This window comes from Schistocerca nitens, chromosome 4, assembly GCF_023898315.1.
Source record: "Schistocerca nitens isolate TAMUIC-IGC-003100 chromosome 4, iqSchNite1.1, whole genome shotgun sequence".
Taxonomy (NCBI): Eukaryota; Metazoa; Arthropoda; class Insecta; order Orthoptera; family Acrididae; genus Schistocerca; species Schistocerca nitens.
The window spans coordinates 286,879,559-286,901,249 of NC_064617.1; the positions used below are offsets into that span (position 1 = coordinate 286,879,559).

At 39.0% G+C, this 21,691-nt stretch overlaps 1 protein-coding gene across 1 annotated transcript in view; it reads right to left on the reverse strand.

The window, feature by feature from the left end:
- LOC126252254 (uncharacterized) overlaps positions 1–21,691 on the reverse strand; it is a 279,447-nt gene that overhangs the window by 13,368 nt on the left and 244,388 nt on the right. The window contains exons 11-12 of the mRNA XM_049953128.1: positions 13,801–13,967; positions 575–762 (exon numbers count right to left, since the gene is read on the reverse strand). Of these exons, the coding sequence (XP_049809085.1) occupies positions 575–762; positions 13,801–13,967 (355 nt within the window). The remainder of the gene's footprint in view (positions 1–574; positions 763–13,800; positions 13,968–21,691) is intronic.

Genomic DNA, 21,691 nt, shown 5'->3' on the forward strand with positions numbered 1-21,691 from the left:
TCAAGTGTTTGGGATCCGTACCAGGTCGGATTGAAGGAAGACATCGAAGCAATTCAAGAGGTGGACTGCTAGACTTTTTACAGTAGCTTTGAACAACATGTGTTAGAAAGATGCTTCAGGGACTCCAATGGGAACACCTGGAAGGAAGGTGAAGTTCTTTTCGAGAAACACTGTTTGGAAAATTTAGAGAACCAACATCTGAAACTGACTGCTGAACTATTCTACTGCTGTCGACATACACTACACATAAGATATAAGAAATTAGGGCTCATATGGAGGCATATAGACAGTCGTCTTTCCCTTGCTCTATTTGTGAGTGGAAAAGAAAAGGGAATGAATAGTAGTGGCACAAGTTACCATCCGTTATGCATTGTACAGTGGCTTGCAGAGTATTTATGTAGATGTAGAACATCATCTGTGATAGAAGGTTCATTTATCTGAAATATGATGTGAAATTATTCAAATTTAATCTTTCATAAGGCATATTACAAACTTTTATATGGACAGAAAATTACTTCTATGCATGAATAAAAGTATTTATTATATTTTAATTATTCAAATTTGTGGTACTTACTTGTAAAACTTTCTTGTGAAGATTTTGACAAAAGTTTTAAGGGAAAATTAGGCACTCTTCTCAAAGCTCTTGCTAGGATATCTCCAATGAAAGGTAGAAATGGAGGCTTCAGACTAGCCTGATAAAATGCCTTCTGGTATGCAGGCAGTCGTGGATCTCGATGTTTACGACAGAGCTTTTCAAACAAGCTACCAAACATAATGTGAAATGAATACAGTAAATCTTTGAGGAAAATGGGCTGATAGGTTGATGCAGATATAAGAGTGTTATGCAACTGCTCTTTGTATTATTTTATGCTGTAGTAGTGATGAGGCAACTGGCTGGTTTAAACAACCAATTTGACAGTCCATTGCTTTTCTTTTCAGTCAGTTTTTTTTTTTTTTCAGTCAAATGAAACAACCAAATGAAAATAGTCTCTTTGGCCATGTTTGCTACATGAATGTTTTTCACTTACTTTCTGAGTTTGAGTTGTTTCACTTAATTTGAGACAACTGGCTGATGCAAGTCCCCAATGATTAAGTCAGTTATTTGAATGTTTTCACTCCGTTTTGGGGTAAGAATGTTTCATTACATATTGTTCAGCTTTTTTGGTTATATATGAGCCATGAATAGGGTTGTCAACATGACCTTTCAATGAAAGGTAAATAAAAAGTGTATTTATAAAAATGTAACTTCTGACTAATTATCCGCAATGCAATGTTTAAGAACTGAACATCTCTTTTACTTTTTGTATAAACTTCCCAAACAACTGACTGTTTTGAAATTTAGATCCTAATACTAAGATCATTATTAAGTACACAAATTATTCTTAAATATGGGTGAAAAACTGATTAAAGCCTACTTATTGGCACTACACAAAAATCAAATATTAGAATGACAATAACAAGGATGAGAGGCTACAACAGAATACATTCAATAATGATTCAATAACACCAAACCAACTGACTGTTTCTGTTCAGAACTGAATGTGCTGTGGTCAGGTGAGTGCAATCGTTGATCCCAGTGTCCCAGAAGGGCATGAACTCTGTTACGGACTGTTCACAGTTATCGATATTGATATGCTTAATTGTGAAATTGAAGTACCAATGCTTGAATGTAGATAGTACTTCTTCATAGCTGTGAACTACGGGGTCTGTTCAAAAAATTCTGGAAATTGTCCACAAAATTCTTCTACACTTACCTTTTACTTAGTGGGCAGGATCTCCTCCAAAATACTCTCCTCCACAATTGATACACTGCCCCCAATGCCATTTACACTTCCAGAAGCAGTCTTGGTATGCCTCTTGCTGGATTGCTTGAAGCACTGGCAGCAAATTTTCTTTTACCTCATCTATCATTGTGAATCTTTTCCTTTCAACAGGGTTTTCAGTTTTAGAAATAAAAAAAAAAAAAAGTCCGCAGGGGCCAGATCTGGAGAGTAGGGAGGATGAGGCAGCATAGTGACTTCATTTTTTGTGTAATAGTCATGCACCAACAGGGATGAATGTGCGGATGTGTTATCATGATGCAAGAGCCATGAATTGTCTTGCCATGTTTCAGGCCATTTCTTTCTCACATTTTCTCGCAGGCATCACAACATGTCCTGATAGTACCATCGATTAACAGTTTGTCCATGTGGCACAAACTCATGATGACCTAATCCTTCAAAGTTGTTGGTAGATGTCGGAGGGTGTCCTGAAAGAGGGTCAGCGTTAACTTCTATCAAGCCATTTTTAAATTGTGCAAACCATTTGTAACACCGGGTACAGATTAAGCACACATCACTGTGGTTTTCTTGCATCATTTGGTGTGTCTCTGTAACATTCTACTAAATGTAGCACTGAACAATAACTAATGGACATACAACAACGAAACTTCCACAAGTTACACATTAAACACAGGCATGTGCAGGGATACCAACTGTATTTCACTTTAACACATCATTAGCGAAATTGCAAACATTCCAGAATTTTTTGAACAGACCTCATACTATACCTGCTACTTTTCACATTCTGTGAAATGTAAACAGGCTTGTCTGCACGGATGTGATTTGTATGGACATAGTTCATGACAATTTTCCATACAAAATATTTACCTTCCACACAAATAAATACCTGTGCAAGATTTTAAAGGCTCAGTTCAAAGGTTTTTTAATTTACAAAAACATAACACAAACTTTTTTTTGCATACCCCAAAGGAAACATTTACACTCAAATTTGTACCCCCAACAACACATCATCTTAATTAATTAAGAATTAATTGCATCTGGAAGAACTTAATCTGCAGAAATATGTTAATCAGTTTAAAATGAGGAAGAGAAGAATTAGTTTATTTGTTACATAATTAAGTTCACACATATAATGCTTATTTTAACTTTGAAGTGCTTCATGAGATGTCTTAACATTTACCCAGGGGCTTGCGATCCTCAGTACCCAGCAGCACCACTGCCTTATTTCAGTCAATGAAAGTACCAGAGACTGATGAAATTTTCTCGGATCATCAGCTGAGTCATGTTATCATGTCGTACAACATTAATATGAGATTCCTCCTCATGATCTTCAGGTGAATTGTTGCGTTCATGTCCAGCTCATTCCTTCATAATCACTGGACCACAGACATCTATGCCAGTGACCCGACAAGTGGATCTATCATGTTCCTCTGGAAGAAGTGTAGTGGCCGGTGGTGGTGTTGGTGGTAGTAGTAGTGATGAGGCTAATCCAAGTACCACATCCTCTTGCTGATAGTCCATTCTACCCACTACATCTGAAGCTTTCATATCCAAGCATTCCTGATGTACTGACATTTTTGCTGACACCACACCACATGAGGAGTTCAGTTGGAAACCAAGATAGACATGCACTCATTGTCAACTGTCTCTTTGATAATAAAACCCCAGGACCTGTTGGCATGACACAGCATCTTTGTCTGTTCAAAAACAAACTTCATGGACATTATGCTCTGCCACTACAGACTTGTCAGTTTGGCCAAGGCGAATGTTCCTCACATGCTCCAAACAACACTGTGAGATGCATCACTACATTTGGCTGCTGTACTTCATGTCATACTTGCAACTGATGCTGTAGATAGCAGGTACCCATAGCCAAAGTTGGTGTTTGAATGAGCAAAGAACATTTTAGATTTTAATGGTTGAGCTAGAAACTGGTTGCAAAACATTTTGTAACAATGGCTACTTAGAGACACAAATATAATGTGCTCTGAAGCCAAACAAAAAGTCAAAAGAAAATGACGCAGAGGAATAAACCTAACACCTGGTATTCCTTCCATAAGTAGGGCCACCCACTGACAAGACTGACAGGATAATGGAGAAAAACAACATAAAAACCATTTCCTGCTCAATTGTTAAAATTAAGTCTATACTTGGGTCAGTCAAAAACCAACTATGGCTTATAGGCACTTGGTGTCTACAGCATCAGTTGCAAGTATGGCACACAGTACATCAGCCAGATGCATTTATGCAACTTACAGTGCTCTTCATAGGATGTGAAGAGTGTTTGCCTTGGGCAAACCAACAAGTCTGCCATGGCAGAGCACAATTTTGTTTTTGAATAAAGATGATATGCCTTACCAATAGGTTCTAGAATTCAGTCATCAAAGAGGCAGTGGAAGTATGAGTATGTGATAATCTTGTCAACCAGGAAAGTGACTTCCAACTGAGCTTTGCACTGGTTGGGGCAGATAGTAGAAAAGATAGACAGCAAGAGGACTCAACAAATACAGACCCTCTTCCACCCTGCCAGGGCGCTGTCCCCTTCCTCCCACCAGTTGAGACAACTCTTCTGGAGGCATGTGACTGGCACACCCATCGGTCCTTGGCAGAAGCATTGGTCTAGCAGCAATAAAGGAATGAACTGGACATGGACCCAACATTATACTTGAAGATAATGAGCAGGAAACTCATGGAGCATTGTGACTAGTTTCACTCAAAAGAAATGAAGGACTAATTCACCGGATATGTAAAACTACAGTTAACTGAACCGACTGTTATCATTCAATTGTTCCAGTAGACTGGTTTCTCTTAAAAGAATGAAAGAACAATTAAATTAAATTGATAAATAACTGAAAAGTAAAACTGCAACTGAATGAGTTGATTGTTTTCATCCAGTTGTGCTCATCACTACCTGGTGGTAATACATTACACAGAAATATTCAATAAACACTGCACTAAAGACATTGTGTATCACAGAAAGCTTTACTTCTGAAATTCTGTAAGCTCAAATTTTATGAACCATGGAACATAATATTACCTACTAAAACATACACTATACACATAGTGACTAAAAAAGTAAAATTAGAGAAATTTGGGCTTACATTGAGGGAAATGAAATATTATTCTTTCTATGTATCATCCATTATGCATGGAATAGCAAATGGTAAAATGATTGTGGTGCATAATGCACCTCCTGTCTTACGTCATTCTTGCAGAATACAGATGCAATATAGAAATACAAACTGAGCGTACAAATTTTAAAAAAATGAACAGTAGGTTTGACATGTGATAAAAAATGTGTGCTCTTTTGATAAAAGTAGCCCATTTGTTAACTATTTCTGAAGCAGTTAGTGTTTTACTAGCTTGCACAACTGAAAACATGCAGCATGGTAACAGGCTGAGGTAATCTGAGCATGTAAATAGAAAAGTAGGTAAGCATAAATGTGAAAATGTGGCGAGTCCAAAACAAATTTATACAATGAGGTAGTAACTGTCAAAGGGCCTGGAAACCATTAGCATCACCCCATTATCTAAGAAATACTATTAATTGCTTTTGGTAGAAGAGAAAACTGGGAAATTATGACAGCATATAAGGGTAACATGCTTTACTGTATGAATGCAGTGTGGCAGTTTGCATACATGGTACTAGACACAATAATGAAATCCTCTATGAATTAAAATATCTGTTATTGGAGCAAAAATGTTTTAAGTATATTGCTACTAAAAGTTTCAACTTACTTCGCATAGAAATTAAGTGCTTAAAAAAAGTAGATAATCAGTTTTAAAAGCAAAATAATGGCAATTTGTGTTGGTTCAATCTTCCTATTGATGAGATTGCAAATGTGAGTCTGTTAAAGAAATAACTATTATATACAGCTTATTTTTTTCTCAAATGCTAACATAAGTATTATGTAAATAAGACTGTTATCATATTGTGGTTGTGCAGTTTGTAAACATATTACTGAACTGACAGACAAATTCTTGAATAAAAACACATTAATACTATGTTTGTATTACAACAGAATATTCAGTCGTAGTCTGGCCAAGTATTTTATTGATACATGTTGTACAAAAAATTTTTTATAAAAAATAATACTATACAGTGACCTGACAAAAGTAATGGGATACATCCTAATATTGTGCTAGACCTACTTTTGCCTGGCATAGTGCAGCAACTTGATATGACTTGGACTCAACTAGTCACAGGAAGTCTCCTGCTGAAATACTGGGTCATGCTGGCTCTATAACTGTCCATAATTGTAAAGGAGTTGTCAGTGCAGGATTTTGTGCATGAACTGACCTCTCTATTATGTCCCACAAATGTTTGATGGGATACATGTCAGGTGATCTGGGTGGTCAAATTGTTTGCTCAAATTGTCCAGACTGTTCTTCAAACCAGTCATGAACAATGTGTCCTGGTGACATGGCACCACTGTTTGGGAACATGAAGTCCATGAATGGCTGCAAATGGTTTCCAAGCAGCCAAACATAACCATTTTCAGTCAATGATCAGTTCAATTGAACCAGAGGACCCAGTCCATTCCACGAAAACACAGCCCAAACAATTATGGAGCCATCACCAGCTTGCACAAAGCCTTGTTGACAACTTTGGTCCATGGCTTTGCAGGGTCTGTGCCACACTCGAACCCTCCCATCAGCTCTGTAAAACTGAAATTGGGACTCATCTGACCAGACCAAGGTTTTTCAGTAATCTAGGGTACAACCAATATGATCACAAGCCCAGGAGAGGTGCTGCAGGTGATGTCATGCTGTTAGCAAAGGCACTCACATTGCTTGTCAGCTGCCACAGCCCATTAATGTCAAATTTCGCCACACTCTCCTACAGGATATGTTCAGTGTACGTTCCACATCGATTTCTGTGGTCATTTTGCACAGTGTTGCTTGTCTGTTACACTGATAATTCTATGCAAATGCTGCTGCTCTCAGTCATTATGTGAAGGCCATCGGCCTCTGTGTTGTCTGTGGTGGAGGTAATGCCTGATATCTGGATTTCTCAGTGCATTTTTGACAATGTGGTTCTCAGAGTATTAAATTCCCAAACATTTTACAAAATGTAATGCCCCATGGATCTCCTCCAACTACCATTCTGTGTTCAGAGGCTGTTAATTCCTGACATGCAGCCATACTCACATCAGAAACCTTTTCATATGAATCAGCTGAGTACAAATGGCAGCTCCCCCAATGCACTGCCCTTTTTTACTTTGTGTATGCAGTACCACTGCCATCTGTATATGTGCATACCACAATTCCGTGACTTTTGGCACCTCAGTATACGTTTCGCATACAGGGAAAGATCGCTGCTGTATGGCTCTATGGAACATGAATATAATAAATGCAACAATAAGTAAAATTGCCCATAACACCTATTGTTTTTAAGACTCAGTTATCCTTTATTTTTGCATGGAGAAGGGTCCACAAAATCTACATTTACATCAATAATTTGCAAGCCACCTGGTACCACTAAATGATCCCCTTCCCCGTTCCATTTGTGAATGGCATATGGGAAGAATGATTATTGGTAAGTCTCTGTATTAGCTCTAACTTTTCACTCAAATATGCAGTGCTTGTTTTGAAGACTCAGTTATCCTTCATTTTTGCATGGAGAAGGCTCCATAAAATCTACGTCTACATCAATAATCTTTCTATTCTTTTACTCCTTTAACTCACTGATAAACCAAAATATTATGATTCCTGCTCACTGCAGGATAGAGTGCCATCTGATTGCACTGAGGGCACATATTACAGTGAATAAACTATGAGCATATAAACAGAGCATAGAAGAATGGGAAATCACTTTGGTGACAATACAGGCTGTAAATGGGGAAATGCACTGATGTAAGCAACATTGACAAAGCCGGCCGCGGTAGCCGTGCGGTTCTAGGCGCTCCAGTCCGGAGCCGCGCTGTTGCTACGGTCGCAGGTTCGAATCCTGCATCGGGCATGGGTGTATGTGATGTCCTTAGGTTAGTTAGGTTTAAGTAGTTCTAAGTTCTAGGGGACTGATGGCCACAGCAGTTGAGTCCCATAGTGCTCAGAGCCATTTTTTGAACATTGACAAAGGGCAGATTGTTATGGCATCTCAGATATGGCAAAGCTAGAAGACAGTTCATGTGCTACTGTTGTAAGCAACTATAGGAAGTGGTTGACAGGCAGTGAAACAACAAGTAAGTCATAAGGTGCTGGAAATCCATTCCTCATCACAGAACAAGGAGGCTGGAGGCCTGCCCACTCTGTAAACCATGATTGTTGGGGATCTGTGGCAAATATGATGAAAGAGTACAACACATGTGCAGGAATAAATATTTCAGAGCATAACATTCAATGTGCATTGTTGAATCTGGGGCATCTGTAGCATATGACCCCAGTTTGTTCCCATGCTGATCCAATGATATTGTCAATTACAACTACAGTATGCAAAGGATCAATGAGATTAGATTGTGGCTCAATGATTGCCTAGTTGGATGAATCATCTTTATTGTTATTGTTACACTAAGTTGATACTTGTGTCCAGATACACCAGCATCCTTGCAAGAGGCTTCTAGAAACATGAACCATGCCACAGACCATGGGGCCAGAGGGTGACATTCACTTGGGTTTTCATGGTATCTGTGGTTGTAATCAAATGCACCACGACAGCTGTTGACAATCTGAACATTATTACAGACCATCTTTATCCCTTCATACTTGAAATTTTCCTCCATAGCAATGGCATTTTCCAGTAGTCCACAATCATGCTGCAGTGGTTTAAGGAGCATGATAGTGAACTCATGTTGATAGACAGGCTGCCAAACTTACTTGATATGAACCTGATGGAACACATCTAGGACACTATTGGGTACTGGCCCCATGTTCACAAACAAATGGCCTGTAATGTACAGAAATTGCATGACCTGTACATAAGCAATTAGTGCTACAAATGTCCATAAACTGACCAAGGACCTGCTACATCCATGGCACACAGAATTGCTGCTGTAATGAAATTCAAAGATGGACCAAAATTCTATTAAGCAGATGACCATAATATTTTGGCTCACAAGGGAATATACAGGATGTTTCACAATTCCTGTTACAGACGTTTGCAGATTGTATAGGGGATGTGGGAAATAATGTTCTGATACAGAACCCATGTTCAGAAAAGTTCCATTTGGGTAGAAAATAAGTTCGAAGATTACATCACTTTCAAATCTCCAAATTCATGGTAAGCACACAGCAGAGACAATGAGTACTGACCTGTGTGCTCTATAGGAGCCTGTGGCATGGGAAATGTTTCAAGTACTTGTCATCACATTCTCTTCTACAAAATGAGGGATGTCCTCTTCAAAGTCAAGAGTGGAGCACATCCATGGAGCACCATAGTCAACCCTCCCAGTTGTGAATATACCAAGTTCTTGCAGCTTTTGTTGTAATCGGATGAAAACTGTAAATGATGCAATAATTACAACATGGACTGATGATGTGCCTCTTTTCAGTTTATCTGCATGACATGAACTGGGAGATTTGTAAATGCTCTGATCTTCAACTTATTTTATATTCAAACCATATATTTCCAGACATATGTTCCTTATCAAAACTTTATCTACTAAGTTCCCTCTACAACCCCTAAAGCTTGTAATAGGAATTGTGAATGCTCTGTATAAATTTATGCATATGCACTTATGGATAGTTGTATTCATGCACAAAATGGTGTTTAAGTTTCTCCCTTCTAATGACATTAAGCCATAAAAAAAGTGAAAAAATTCTAAACGTTTTTAATGAAACCTTCCCCCTTATTGTACATCATAAAGAAGTAGGAAATAAAGTAAAGTGCATTACTGTAGGAATAAAAATCTCTAGTGCAAGAAAAAGACAGCTACACAGGAAATTAAAAAAATACTAGAAGTCCTGATTTTGTTACCTATGTAAAAAGCTGTACTTATCAAAAAGTTGTAAAGGAAGCAAAAGAACTGATAAGTAATAGATTTATTTTGGATAGTAAAAAAAAAATCATAGGCAGTATGGTCATTGATCAAAACTGAAACAGGTGCCACAGGTAGAAGCCATGATATTTATGAAATACTTTATTTAAAAAGGTTAAAATTAAACATGGAAAAGACTCAGTTAATGCAGTTTAAATCAAAACAAGCAAAATTAAATCCTGCTCAAATTTCAGAATTATTCAATGAATTCTTTATAGATGCAAACAAATCAAACATCAATCTAAAAAGTTACCTAGATAAGATACATTTCTTTAACATTGAGCAACTTCAAGGTGAACTTTCAGTACATTCAGCAAAACTACTGTAAAAGATATAGTAAATGTGATACTGTCACTATGGGACAGGATACCAACAAAAGTGTTAAAAACAGTCTCTAAAATAATTGCACAGCCTCTATTTACAATAGTTAAACAGGCCCCCCAAGAAGGTTATTTTCTAATCATACTAAAGTACACAATAGTACAGTTAAAACAGGAAGTCATGATAAAAATTCAAAACTTCATAGAAATTTACAATAATCTTAAAAAAACAGTATGGATTTCAAAAAGGTAAAACCACAATATCTGCTATAAATCATTTTGTAGATAAAATTAGCTCCTCTCTAGACAAATTTTTTGTGACCTGCCAAAGGCCTTTGATGGTGTGAACCGTTCCTTGCTACTCTATAAACTGGAAAAATATGGAAGTAGGGGTACTACATTAGAATGGCTGAAGTCCTACCAGACCAACTGAAGACAAAGAGTGGTTATATCATCAGGTACAGGAACTTAAACTTCAAAATGGAAAACCATTTCACAAGAAGTACCCCCAGGTTCTGTCTTAGATCCCATTCTGTCTCTGTTTTACATAAATGATCTACCACTTAATATTGAGGGTCACTCAGTTTTCTTTGCAGTTGACGCATCTGTGATCATTGAAAGTGCAAGTACTGATAAATTCCTCAAACTGTATTAAACACTTTAGAAAAATTAGATATCTGGATTGACTTAAATGTATTAAAATTAAACATGGAAAAGATTCAGTAGATGCAGTTTAAATCGAAACAAGCAAAACTGAATGGTGTTCAAATCAATCACAAAAGCCACAATTTGCAGGAAGCTAGCTGTGTGAAATTCCTAGGTCTGCAACTGGATAAAAATCTATATGGGGCTCAGATATACAGTGCCCTGTAAATAAATTAAATAGCCTAGCATATAAAATGAGCGTTTTGTACAATGGTGCCAATATGGACATAAGAAAAGTTGTATATCACAGCTGATTCGAAACAGTAATAAGGTATGGAAATGTATCTTGGGGTAACTCAAACCATATGTGTCGAATGCTAAAACTTCAGAAAACCATCATTAGAAATATGAACAATGTAAGGTGAAGAAAATCATGTTGCCCACTCCTAAAAAATCGAAGTATATTAAGTAACAATGTTATGAGAAGGAAAGTTGCTACTCACCATACAGCGGAGATGATGAGTTGCAGATAGGCACAACAAAAAGATATTCACACTTAGAGCTTTTGGCCAATGGCCTTTGTCATGTGTGTGAGTTGCGTTTTCATGTGTGTGTGTGTGTGTGTGTGTGTGTGTGTGTGTGTGTGTGTGTGTGTGTGTGTGTTTGTGTGTGCAAAGGCCATTGGCCGAAAGCTTTAAGAGTGAAAATCTTTTTGTTGTGCCTGTCTACAACTTTGCATCTCCAGTATATGGCAAGTAGCAACTTTCCTTCTCATAATATTTCCATCCTGGATTTTCCATTGTTTGATTAAGTATATCAAGTGTTCCCTTACTATACATCTACGAGCTGATTATCTTTGTACATAGTGACCCTGATTCATTTGTAGCAAATCATTGTTAGCATGACTACAACACCAGAAATAAAAATAATTCATGCTGTCCACCCACCATTTAAAACTTTATGCTCAAACTCCACAGTACACGGGTATGAAAATTTATAATAAAGTGAAAGGAAGATAATTTCTCGGTATAAATTTATAAATCCTAAAACTAAACCTTATAAGAGTCACTAGTGCAGAAATGTTACTATTCAGTAGAAGAATTAATGAAGGACAACCTGAAAATTTGAGAAGGAGAGAGCAAGAACTTAGGACTGTTGATTTTTAAAAGTTTGTTACTTTTTAAGAAAAAATGTTAATTGCAAATTAATTACATATCCAGTACAGTATGTTATATTAATGATATTACAAGAAAAATTGTAAACCAATTATGTTTTGAAGAGTCTCTTGTACATTAAGTCAATGACTTGAAACTGTATATTACAAGATGATAAACTTCTATTCTACACTCCTGGAAATGGAAAAAAGAACACATTGACACCGGTGTGTCAGACCCACCATACTTGCTCCGGACACTGCGAGAGGGCTGTACAAGCAATGATCACACGCACGGCACAGCAGACACACCAGGAACCGCGGTGTTGGCCGTCGAATGGCGCTAGCTGCGCAGCATTTGTGCACCGCCGCCGAAAGTGTCAGCCAGTTTGCCGTGGCATACGGAGCTCCATCGCAGTCTTTAACACTGGTAGCATGCCGCGACAGCGTGGACGTGAACCGTATGTGCAGTTGACGGACTTTGAGCGAGGGCGTATAGTGGGCATGCGGGAGGCCGGGTGGATGTACCGCCGAATTGCTCAACACGTGGGGCGTGAGGTCTCCACAGTACATCGATGTTGTCGCCAGTGGTCGGCGGAAGGTGCACGTGCCCGTCGACCTGGAACCGGACCGCAGCGACGCACGGATGCACGCCAAGACCGTAGGATCCTACGCAGTGCCGTAGGGGACCGCACCGCCACTTCCCAGCAAATTAGGGACACTGTTGCTCCTGGGGTATCGGCGAGGACCATTCGCAACCGTCTCCATGAAGCTGGGCTACGGTCCCGCACACCGTTAGGCCGTCGCTCACGCCCCAACATCGTGCAGCCCGCCTCCAGTGGTGTCGCGACAGGCGTGAATGGAGGGACGAATGGAGACGTGTCGTCTTCAGCGATGAGAGTCGCTTCTGCCTTGGTGCCAATGATGGTCGTATGCGTGTTTGGCACCGTGCAGGTGAGCGCCACAATCAGGACTGTATACGACTGAGGCACACAGGGCCAACACCCGGCATCATGGTGTGGGGAGCGATCTCCTACACTGGCCGTACACCACTGGTGATCGTCAAGGGGACACTGAATAGTGCACGGTACATCCAAACCGTCATCGAACCCATCGTTCTACCATTCCTAGACCGGCAAGGGAACTTGCTGTTCCAACAGGACAATGCACGTCCGCATGTATCCCGTGCCACCCAACGTGCTCTAGAAGGTGTAAGTCAACTACCCTGGCCAGCAAGATCTCCGGATCTGTCCCCCATTGAGCATGTTTGGGACTGGATGAAGCGTTGTCTCACGCGGTCTGCACGTCCAGCACGAACGCTGGTCCAACTGAGGCGCCAGGTGGAAATGGCATGGCAAGCCGTTCCACAGGACTACATCCAGCATCTCTACGATCATCTCCATGGGAGAATAGCAGCCTGCATTGCTGCGAAAGGTGGATATACACTGTACTAGTGCCGACATTGTGCATGCTCTGTTGCCTGTGTCTATGTGCCTGTGGTTCTGTCAGTGTGATCATGTGATGTATCTGACCCCAGGAATGTGTCAATAAAGTTTCCCCTTCCTGGGACAATGAATTCACGGTGTTCTTATTTCAATTTCCAGGAGTGTATTCAGTGGAATTATTGGCTGGGAGACCCCATCAGGTTTTTTGGCTGCTTGGTGCAAGTCTTCCTACTTAACACTATTTCAGCAATTTGCTCATTGATGAAGACGAGATAACATGATGAGGACAATACAAACGCATCATCCCTAAATGAAGAAAATCTCTGACCTGGCTGGGGATCGCACCCAGGACTCTGCAATCTAGAGGCAGTGACACTAACTGTAGATGAAGAGCTGTGAACATCATGTCATTTGTATGTAGAGATACTACATACAAATATTGTGTATGAGGATATTCTGAGGATTAGTAATAATACTTACCAGTATTTTGATGGATATTCCTTGCGGACACGTTCCCAGGTCTTATGGAGTCTATGAATGGCTGGGCTTTGTAATCCTTCCAGTACACTATGACATGACTGAAAGTTTTGAAGGGTATCACACCTTTGTGCTACACTGATGAACCGTACAATCAGGAGGCTTCTTGTCTAGAAAATTTATTGATATAAAATGACTTACACTCCAAATATTGTTGAAGGGAATGCAATTTTTTTTGGAAAAATCTATATGTAACATAGTATCAATAATGACAAATTGATTGGAATAAAATGAGAAAAGCTTATATGTTAATATCTACAAAGCACTATTCTTTTATCTAAGCAATCAAAAAGCTTTTAAAAGACACCATATGGTAACACTGAACACATTTTTTTGCAACTGATACCTATGAAGATTGCAAAATTTTCTGTCATTTTAAGGGAGAAGAAGAAAGACTGCTTTATAATGTGAGACAAATAAACCCTTGTATCAGTCTTTTATAGTAATCTAATTGCTATAGACAGAGACAGAAATGGGGAGTAGAATATATTTACTGAACGAGTAAAAAAATGTGACATATAGCAAGATAGCAAAGCACAAAACTTAGCAATGCTACAAGTTTATTCTCATGATAGTGGTACATATGATAAAACATTATACTAGATGGACTGAGACAGAAACAGCTATGCTGAGCAAAGGTATTTAACATCTGGAGAAGACTGTGGAAGACAACAGATTAGAAAAAGTAAAAAGCTGTTACAAAAACAATGAAAGAAAATTTTTTTTTGTAAACACATGTTTTCATTGTTTCTCAAATTATTCCCCTTTAAAATTTACACACTACTGTATTAGATTGAACTAATTCTGGAAACATTTTTTTCCACAATGATGCTGTACTTCAAAAGCATAATTTTGGAAGGATTCAATAGCTACTTGATGGGATGAAAATCGTTCGCTACACACTTTTTGTTTGACATAAGGGAACAAAAAGAATTGTTGGGCAACAAATCAAGGGAATATGGGCAATGAGACATTAATTCAGTGTTTTTCCCCTTAAAATATTTCATTTTTTAAAACATTGTGTTACTGTGAGCTTTCTCATAATGTGACATTTCCAGTTGTTTTTCCTGATTTCATCTATGATTTGTTGTGTACCATTCAGAATTAACTGTCCTTTGATCCTCTAAATCAATGCTCATGACTTATATAACCTAAGAAATGAGTGCTCATTTCCTTGGAAGCATTTGACAAGCAAACCACTTTTGCTCGCTTAGGTTCATTTTGGAACATCCACACAAAACAACTGACCACTGCTTAGTTTCTGGCTCATATGAATGTATCCAAGTTATATCTATTGTTATGGTGATTCAAGTGGATTTATTTATTTATTTATTTATTTTTTTTTTTTACATAAATTGATATGAGCCTGTGCATGAGCATCAGTCAAATTATGTGGAATCTGCCAGGAATGGATAATTTTTACAGATAAATGTTCATGGAAAATCAAATGTACTGCATTCCCTAATATACCTGATGGGGCATCTTTCTCATGGTATACTACATGTTGATCCTTTTCAATTTTGCTGCACACAGCATCAACATTTTTGGGAACAGATTTTGATCAACCTTCACAAAATTCATTGATGGTAAAAGCATGGCTGTGACAAAATTCTGCAGATCAGCTGTAAACAGTCTTTACTGGAGGTGATTGATTACCAAAAGTTGAATGAAGCAATTTGAGCCATTGTTGCTGTGTTATGCTTTTTCAAAAATCATAAAATCTCATCCAACAAATACCCTCATTTGAAATTTCCATTTTTTTACAACTCTATTCTTTAAATGCTCACTGTAAACAAATTATTTGCCAGTTTCAAGCATGCCATTGTTTTAACAGTAACAAAAAACACATTTTAAAACAATAGTAATGTCATATCTCAGTAGTGCCATCTATTGACTATTTGTACAACTTAAAAGGTGATCCTCTTACTGTATGTATGGGATGTTGTAGGAAGGAAATCACCTAACCAGAGAGAATAACAGAAGGTTTACTTACTGGGAGTAAAGGTTCTACAGTGAAAATATATTTTGTAGCACATGTTGATCTCATCATTATTTCTTTCATAAATATCTGTGTGTGTATCACATAAAAAGGTACAACTTTCATCAATCTGAAGGTTGATTTGAACCTCACAGTACTTCACTATGTATGTTACTAATAAAGGTAGTACAGTATGCCATTTTTTTCCTATGATGTTTGAACTGATTTACCCAACCAGTTATAGGTGCACCAACAGTTAAATGTGGTGCCAAACCATGGTGCAACTCAGCATTTTTCACATTAATACAAGTTGCTGGAAGTGAAAGAAGGAAAATGTGGCAGATAAAAATCCTGGAAAGTATTGCACATTGAGCATAAGACCTCTGGATCTGTAGTCTGGGACTTTGCCACTGAGCCACTAAGCCACATCATGCAGCACAAGGTTCTCTAAAATTACCTGTAATTTTGCATTCACAAAAAAGATACAGGTTGTCAGAACTGTTCTAAAATACAATTGTGAAATGGTACAGTATTCTCATATAATTAATTTGCTCAAACAGTGCTACAGCAAGTAAGAAGTGAATTTCACAATGTAACAAATCTCTCATCTAATTGCTCCTAGTGCAAGTAGGATATATAACTTCCTGTGATATATAACTTCCTGTGATTAGAAGTTCCTAAGCTCTTTGCATAAGCTTACTTTAAAAAAAGGAAAATATTAATTGAAATGCCATTTAACATAAAACAGAGAAAAATAATGAAATACTTTATAACTTAATTATATTTTACGCATTTGAACCCAATGTTACATTCATGAGTCAGTTAAAAATTAGTGTAGATACAAAGAGGTGAAACAATCAGTGTAACCTTAGTAGGTTCACAAAGTGTACCCTGTTTTCGGCTGGCAAATTCTGTAACTAATCATTAGGGCATTCCTTATACCACTTTCAGTAGGTAAAAGTTTTTAATGCTTGAAAAAAGAATATGAATATTGTAAGCCTCACTTTTGAACCAAAAACATCTACTGAATACAAATGAACTTATGTAACAACAAATAAAAACTATTAATTGGGACATAAAACCAAACACTAATAGTTTATGGCAGAACGTAATATAAGCCAAATACAAATAAATGTGACATAGTACCGATAAAGAGTCCAAGCACTACTGGCATACTGTCCATACATTCAGTTAGTATGATATTAAGCAAAGTCCATTATGCCTAGCAGTAGTCAGAGTTCAGCAAGTGAGGAAGAGATCATTGGTGGATGGCACTGTGATATTTACATGTGACCAGCCGGCAATATCAGCACTGCTCTAACTGCTGGTGCCCTCACTGCTGGAGGTGTCTCACTTTTACACATAATGATATGTTTGCATCTTCCACTTGCATTGCTGATGGGGTTACTAAATTGTAAATCTAGAGTAAATGACTGTTTCCAGAGTGTCTTGCTTTTCTTTGTTGTACTATAATACAACAAAAGCTGCACATTATAAAATTTTTGAAGACTTATTTTGTCTTTAAGGAAGTATTATACTTACATTTTTGATACTGTGTTTACTTTTCACAACATTCTTCGGAAAAGTTCCTCTACTGAAAATACATTATAGATAAAATATATTAAAAACTACAAAGGCAGGTTCTACATGCCTCCTATATTTTACTTTAGTTCTTTATTCTATTAACCATGTTTTTATTTCCAACTTTTATCACTGAGGTCACTATTGCAAATGGGATATTGCTGTATAAAATGCATTAATTACAGTGTTGTTTACATGAACTATTCCAGTAGAAACTACTGAAGGTCATAATATAAACATGAAACAAGCTTCTTATATGAATACAAATTCTACAAAAGTAATATTCTCACATGTTATAAAGTGGTGGGCTGCCCTCAACACAAGGAATCATGGAAGCAGGTATGAAATGGCAAAAATAATTTCATGGGTGTACTGTCAGACATCTGTGTCCAATGGGCACAATATTTCAGGAAGTAACCATGTTGCTGGCCTTCCCAACTGCAGTGATGTCTGTGTCTTGTTTTGGCAGATTGTCTCCTACTTCTCTTTAATAAAAAAAAGTGCAGCTTTCCATGTCTTACTAAGTTTGTAGCCACAATCAAGGTCGATCGGCTAGCCCACTCTTTATATCTTGGTAGAATCTTTAATGAAACAGTCCCAACATTTTGATGTCTGTGTATACCAAAGAAATCAATGTAGAGGATAAAATGTGTTGTTCATTGGTTTAGCATAAAACCACTGTTATATAAAAGATACTTACTTTCAGGAAGTATAGAACAGAGTCACTCTTCATATAAAATCAGATTTGTAACATTCTGTTTTGTCTGACTGCTTTTAAAGTCCAGATCTGTTTGCCTGCTCTTTGTTATGTCTGATTTGTTGATGATTTAATGTCTTGGCATTTGCCATCTTAGTGTCACTATTTTAAGAAAGTTGTACTCCTTTCCATGCTGCATTTGTATTTTGTGACTGAAGCTTGCATTGTTGCAGCAACAATAATATTTAACTGATAATTATGACTATTGAGTGAAGCTGGTTTCTGTTGTATCAGGGTAGCACCACTGCATTGCAAATGGAAGGTAATGGCTCTCATTCTGCCAGAAAAGATCCCTCTAAGACAGAAGAGGATGCTAAGTGATTAATGAAACACACTGAAGACCAAAAATGTCTAATTGTTTCCAGAATAATGATGTCATTTATCATGAGAAGAGGTGTTTTTTTCTGTGATTCTGTCCATATACTCTTTCTGATATTACTGATAAGGTATCAGTAGCTATACCAAGTATTCAATAATTTCATAGTGTTCAATGGAATTGGCAAGAATAATAACCTTTCATTACTACTTTAATGAGAAATAAAATTTATATGGTATGTGTGTAATACACAGAAACACAAGTGCAGTAGTTAAAACTACAAACTATGCACAATCAGTTATGATCATACAAGTTTTCAGCAACATACACTAGACATAAAACTCACCAGACAACATATTAGTCACTACATTAAAAGAGCACAATGGCCTGTTTGGAGCACTGTAGATGGTGCATATTTGGTAATAGGTGGTCACATGACCTTCCACTGCTGATGTGCCATGGCAGTCAGTTGCAGGAAATCTGCACAGTAAGATGAGTGGTGTGGAGACATGACAAGATGGCAGAAAGGAGCTATAATGATTGAATGTGCTGCAGACCACACTGTTAATGAAATTGCTGGATATGTTGGTGATAAGCAAGTACTGTCAAACATGTCCACCAGCAATAGTTTACTGCTTGCAACATAACAAGAGTGGCCTTAAAAATATCCTAACCAATAAGGACTGGACACGAGTGTCTTATCTTGCCAATGACAATAGGTTTCAAATTCAACAGAAATGGCTGCTGCTTCTGAATGCAGTTCCATCTCAACCAATTTCCTTGTGAACATTGTAAGGGGTACCTTGTGAATGGCCACTGCTCACAGTGGCCTTTAGAGATGCATGTCTTCAATAGCTCAAACAACACAAAAACTGGACAGCAACTGACTGAAGGTATGTAGTGTGGTCTGTGAATCATGCTTTTCCTCCTTTTAATATAATAGAGGGAAACATTCCACGTGGAAGAAATATATCTAAAAACAAATATTTTGAGACTTACCAAACAAAAGCACTGGCAGGTCGATAGACACACAAACAAACACAAAATACACACAAAATTCAAGCTTTCGCAACAAGCAGTTGCTTCATCAGGAAAGAGGGAAGGAGAGGGAAAGACGAAAGGATGTGGGTTTTAAGGGAGAGCGTAAGGAGTCATTCCAATCCCGGGAGCGGAAAGACTTACCTTAGGGGGAAAAAAAGGACGGGTATACACTCGCACACACACACATACCCATCCACACATATACAGACACAAGCAGACATTTGTAAAGGCAAAGAGTTTGGGCAGAGATGTCAGTCGAGGCGGAAGTAAAGAGGCAAAGATGTTGTTGAAAGACAGGTGAGGTACGAGTGGCGGCAACTGAAATTAGCGGAGGTTGAGGCCTGGCGGATAACGAGAAGAGAGGATATACTGAAGGGCAAGTTCCCATCTCCGGAGTTCTGACAGGTTGGTGTTAGTGGGAAGTATCCAGTTAACCCGGACGGTGTAACACTGTGCCAAGATGTGCTGGCCGTGCAGCAAGGCATGTTTAGCCACAGGGTGATCCTCATTACCAACAAACACTGTCTGCCTGTGTCCAATCATACAAATGGACAGTTTGTTGCTGGTCATTCCAACATAGAAAGCTTCACAGTGTAGGCAGGTCAGTTGGTAAATCACGTGGGTGCTTTCACACGTGGCTCTGCCTTTGATCGTGTACACCTTCCGGGTTACAGGAGGGTGGTGGTGGGAGGGTGCATGGGACAGGTTTTACACCGGGGGCGGTTGCAAGGGTAGGAGCCAGAGGGTAGGGAAGGTGGTTTGGGGATTTCATAGGGATGAACTAAGAGGTTACGAAGGTTAGGTGGACGGCGGAAAGACACTCTTGGTGGAGTGGGGAGGATTTCATGAAGGATGGATCTCATTTCAGGGCAGGATTTGAGGAAGTCATATCCCTGCTGGAGAGCCACATTCAGAGTCTGATCCAGTCCCGGAAAGTATCCTGTCACAAGTGGGGCACTTTTGGGGTTCTTCTGTGGGAGGTTCTGGGTTTGAAGGGATGAGGAAGTGGCTCTGGTTATTTGCTTCTGTACCAGGTCGGGAGGGTAGTTGCGAGATGCGAAAGCTGTTTTCAGGTTGTTGGTATAATGGTTCAGGGATTCCGGACTGGAGCAGATTCGTTTGCCACGAAGACCTAGGCTGTAGGGAAGGGACCGTTTGATGTGGAATGGGTGGCAGCTGTCATAATGGAGGAACTGTTGCCTGTTGGTGGGTTTGATGTGGACGGCCGTGTGAAGCTGGCCATTGGACAGATGGAGGTCAACGTCAAGGAAAGTGGCATGGGATTTAGAGCAGGACCAGGTGAATCTGATGGAACCAAAGCAGTTGAGGTTGGAGAGGAAATTCTGGAGTTCAGTCCAGATCATGAAGATGTCATCAATAAATCTGTACCAAACTTTGGGTTTGCAGGCCGTCCACATCAAACCCACCAACAAGCAACAGTACCTCCATTATGACAGCTGCCACCCATTCCACATCAAACGGTCCCTTCCCTACAGCCTAGGTCTTCGTGGCAAACGAATCTGCACCAGTCCGGAATCTATGAACCATTACACCAACAACCTGAAAACAGCTTTCGCATCCCGCAACTACCCTCCCGACCTGGTACAGAAGCAAATAACCAGAGCCACTTCCTCATCCCTTCAAACCCAGAACCTCCCACAGAAGAACCCCAAAAGTGCCCCACTTGTGACAGGATACTTTCCGGGACTGGATCAGACTCTGAATGTGGCTCTCCAGCAGGGATATGACTTCCTCAAATCCTGCCCTGAAATGAGATCCATCCTTCATGAAATCCTCCCCACTCCACCAAGAGTGTCTTTCCGCCGTCCACCTAACCTTCGTAACCTCTTAGTTCATCCCTATGAAATCCCCAAACCACCTTCCCTACCCTCTGGCTCCTACCCTTGCAACCGCCCCCGGTGTAAAACCTGTCCCATGCACCCTCCCACCACCACCCTCCTGTAACCCGGAAGGTGTACACGATCAAAGGCAGAGCCACATGTGAAAGCACCCACGTGATTTACCAACTGACCTGCCTACACTGTGAAGCTTTCTATGTTGGAATGACCAGCAACAAACTGTCCATTTGTATGATTGGACACAGGCAGACAGTGTTTGTTGGTAATGAGGATCACCCTGTGGCTAAACATGCCTTGCTGCA